This window comes from Salvelinus sp. IW2-2015, unplaced genomic scaffold, assembly GCF_002910315.2.
Source record: "Salvelinus sp. IW2-2015 unplaced genomic scaffold, ASM291031v2 Un_scaffold6685, whole genome shotgun sequence".
NCBI lineage: Eukaryota > Metazoa > Chordata > Actinopteri > Salmoniformes > Salmonidae > Salvelinus > Salvelinus sp. IW2-2015.
Window position 1 is genome coordinate 32,261 of NW_019947947.1, and position 3,719 is coordinate 35,979.

General features: G+C 42.1%; 1 protein-coding gene across 1 annotated transcript; it reads left to right on the forward strand.

The window, feature by feature from the left end:
* Positions 1-141: 141 nt before the first annotated feature.
* Positions 142-897, forward strand: LOC112079009 (zinc finger protein 391-like; the record flags this gene model as incomplete). Its single annotated transcript, XM_024145088.2, has 1 exon — positions 142-897. A coding segment is annotated over one exon (621 nt), but the record flags the coding sequence as incomplete, so codon positions are not given.
* Positions 898-3,719: the final 2,822 nt, after the last annotated feature.

A 3,719-nucleotide genomic window follows, 5' to 3' on the forward strand; every position in this document is an offset into this window, starting at 1 on the left:
TAGTGCGTCTAGGCGGGTCAAAAGAAAATAACAATAACTGAACCCGGCGCACAGACACAGCCCATTAAACAACTTAGGAAGATAGTTTTATCACATGGCGGTTTCATTCAGGGCTCTTGTTTAGTATTTAACTAAATAATTTGTTTGTCTTTAGCAGGAGAGCGACCAGACTCTCACTCTGACAGCGGGGAGAGTCATTCAGGGGAACCAGACCCAGAGACGTCCAAACCAGCGAGACGACACCACTGTTCCCAGTGTGGAAAAAGTTTTAAACTATCACAACACCTGAAATCACACAAGAGAACACACACAGGAGAAAAGCCTTACCACTGTTCCCAGTGTGGAAAGTGTTTTACACGGTTAGATTACCTGAAAAGTCATAAGCAAATACACTCTGGAGAGAAGCCTTACTCCTGTTCCTATTGTGGAAAAAGTATTAGGTGGTTAGGGACTCTGAGATCGCATGAGCGAATACACACACAAAAAYAGCTATACCAATGTTCCTTGTGTGGAAAGCGGTTTACCCAGTTAGAAGCCCTGATTATGCATGACAGGACACACACAGGAGGGGATAAGACKTACCACTGCTCCCAGTGTGGAAAGAGATTTAATTGGTTAAGGCAGCTGAATAAGCATGAAAGAATACATACACAGGAGGAGAAGACATACCACTGCTCTCATTGTGGAAAGACATTTTCCCAGTTAGAGGACCTGAAATCACATGAGAAAATAGAGAGGCTGTGTTCTGACTTGAGTTTTTGACTGATCATTTGTGTTTTTTTTGTTTCATCCTCATGAAATCAAATTGTATGAAACCAGAATACGGTTACTTTTGTTGTTTTTTCATTTTGAGACATGATCATGTCTAATATCAGATTAAATATTTAAAAATGTCTATTGGGTTTTGATGAGCTTTGATTGATTTGATACAAGTATAAACCCTCTGATGTTGTTCATCATATTGCAGAATGTACATCATTATATAAGCCTTTGTATTTGTATTTATTATGGATCCCCGCTACTCTTCCTGGGGTCCAGCAAAGTTAAGGCAGTTCTACATTTTTAAAACATTACAATACATTCACAACATATTAAGTGTGTGTCCTCAGGCCTCTACTACCACATATCTACAACACTAAATCCATGTGTACGTGTGTGTCCTCAGGCCTCTACTACCACATATCTACAACACTAAATCCATGTCCTCAGGCCTCTACTACCACCTATCTACAACACTAAATCCATGTGGACGTGTGTGTCCAAAGCTCCTACTTTCCCAGTTGTCTTAAAAGTCCCATTATTCCACCATGAGAAAACACGGATTTGATTAATTTCAACATACTTTTCTGGATTAAAATATTAATATCTTATAACTGTGTTAGCAACTAGTGGACATTCATTATATACATATATGTATTATTACACTATGCAGGAGGAGTTATTATCTGTTAGTTGACATGTTGACCCCCACGAATGATGCAGCGCCCCCTTTGGCCAATAAGTGTAATTTAGCAAATGCCGGAATTATGGAAAGACGCATCATTCACCCAAGTTTCGTCAAGGTTAGGCCAGTGGTGTCTGAGATATTTTTGGGGTTAGCTAGACTCATATCCCTGAGCATGTGTGCCAAATTTCAGCACTTGGAGTCAAACAGATCAAGAGATATAAACATGTGCCCATTATAGCACCACTGTGTGGTTGATAGGAATGTTCTTTAATATATTGAGTCTTGACAGTGTCTGCAAATGTTGTTACAATACGAATATCCTTGACTGATTTATTTGCCTTTATATGACAGTCCACATGGGTGTTTAGAGACCTTTAGCCATAGATTCCACATATCAAGTTTGGTGCAGATCGATCATTCGGTGCCAGAAGAGTAGCGTTTTAAGTGTTTTTCACAAAATTCAAAAGATACCACAGTCACAAAGTCAGAAGGCCCACCTACTTGACCAATCAGATGAGGGAGTGTATTCCGGTTTGCGGGAAAACATTTGTTTAAATGACATTCGGAAAGTATACAGACCCCTTGACTTTTTCCACATTTTGTTACGTTCTAAAATGGATTAAATAAAATCCTCAATATACAAACAATACCCCATCATGACATCACAATACCCCATAATGACATCACAATACCCCATGATGACAAAGTGAAAACAGGTTTTTAGAAATGTTTGCAAATGTATTAAAAATAAAAAAGACATACCTTATTTACATAAGTATGCAGACCCTTTGCTATAAGACTTGAAATTGATCTCCGGTGCATCCTGTTTCAATTAATTGGACATGATTTGGAAAGGCACACACCTGTCTATATAAGGTTGAACAGTTGACAGTGCATGTCACAGCAAAAACCAAGCAATGAGGTCGTAGGAATTGTCCGTAGCGCTCCGAGACAGGATCGTGTCGAGGCACAGATCTGGGGAAGGGTACCAAAAAATGTCTGCAGCATTGAACACAGTTGCATCCATCATTCTTAAAAATTGAAGACATTTGGAACCACCAAGACTCTTCCTAGACCTGGCCGCCCGGCCGAACTGAGCAATCAAAGGAGAAGGACCTTGGTCAGGGAGGTGACCAAGAACTCCTGGCAGAGCTCCAGAGTTCCTCTGTGGAGATGGGAGAACCTTCCAGAAGGACAACCATCTTTGCAGCACTCCACCAATCCGGCTTTTATTATAGAGTGAACAGACAGAAGCCACTCCTCAGTAAAAGGTACATGACAGCCCACTTGGAGTTTGCCAAAAGGCACCTAAAGGACTCTCAGACCATGAAAAACAAGATTCTCTGGTCTGATGAAACCAAGATTGAACTCTTTGGCCTGAATGCCAAGTGTCACGTCTGGAGGAAACTTGGAACCTGTCTCTTATACACATCTAGATGTGTATAAGAGACAGGTACATGACAGCCCACTTGGAGTTTGCCAAAAGGCACCTAAAGGACTCTCAGACCATGAAAAACAAGATTCTCTGGTCTGATGAAACCAAGATTGAACTCTTTGGCCTGAATGCCAAGCGTCACGTCTGGAGGAAACCTGGCACCATCCCTACGGTGAAGCATGGTGGTGGCAGCATCATGCTGTGGGGATGTTTTTCAGCAGCAGGGACTGGGAGACTAGTCAGGATCGAGGGAAAGATGAACAGAGCAAAGTACAGAGAGATCCTTGATGAAAACCTGCTCCAGAGCGCTCAGGACCTCAGACTGGGGCGAAGGTTCACCTTCCAACAGGACAACGACCCTAAGCACACAGCCAAGACAACGCAGGAGTGGCTTCGGGACTAGTCTCTGAATGTCATTGAGTGGCCCAGCCAGAGCCCGGACTTGGAACTCGATCGAACATCTCTGGAGAGACCTGAAGATAGCGGTGCAGTGATGCTCCCCATCCAACCTGACAGAGCTTGAGAGGATCTGCAGAGAGGAATGGCTGAAACTTCACAGATACAGGTGTGCCAAGCTTGTAGAGTCATACCCAAGAAGACTCAAGCTTGTAGCGTCAAGAAGACTCGAGCTTGCAGCGTCATACCCAAGAAGACTCGAGGCTGTAATTGCTGCCCAAGGTGCTTCTGAATATTTATGTAAACGTCATATGTATTTTTATTTTATAAATTTGCTAACATTTCAAACAACCAGTTTTTGCCTTGTCATTATGGGGTATTGTGTGTATATTGATGACATCCGGGAACAAGAATTGGCAATGTGACTAAAATTCATAACAT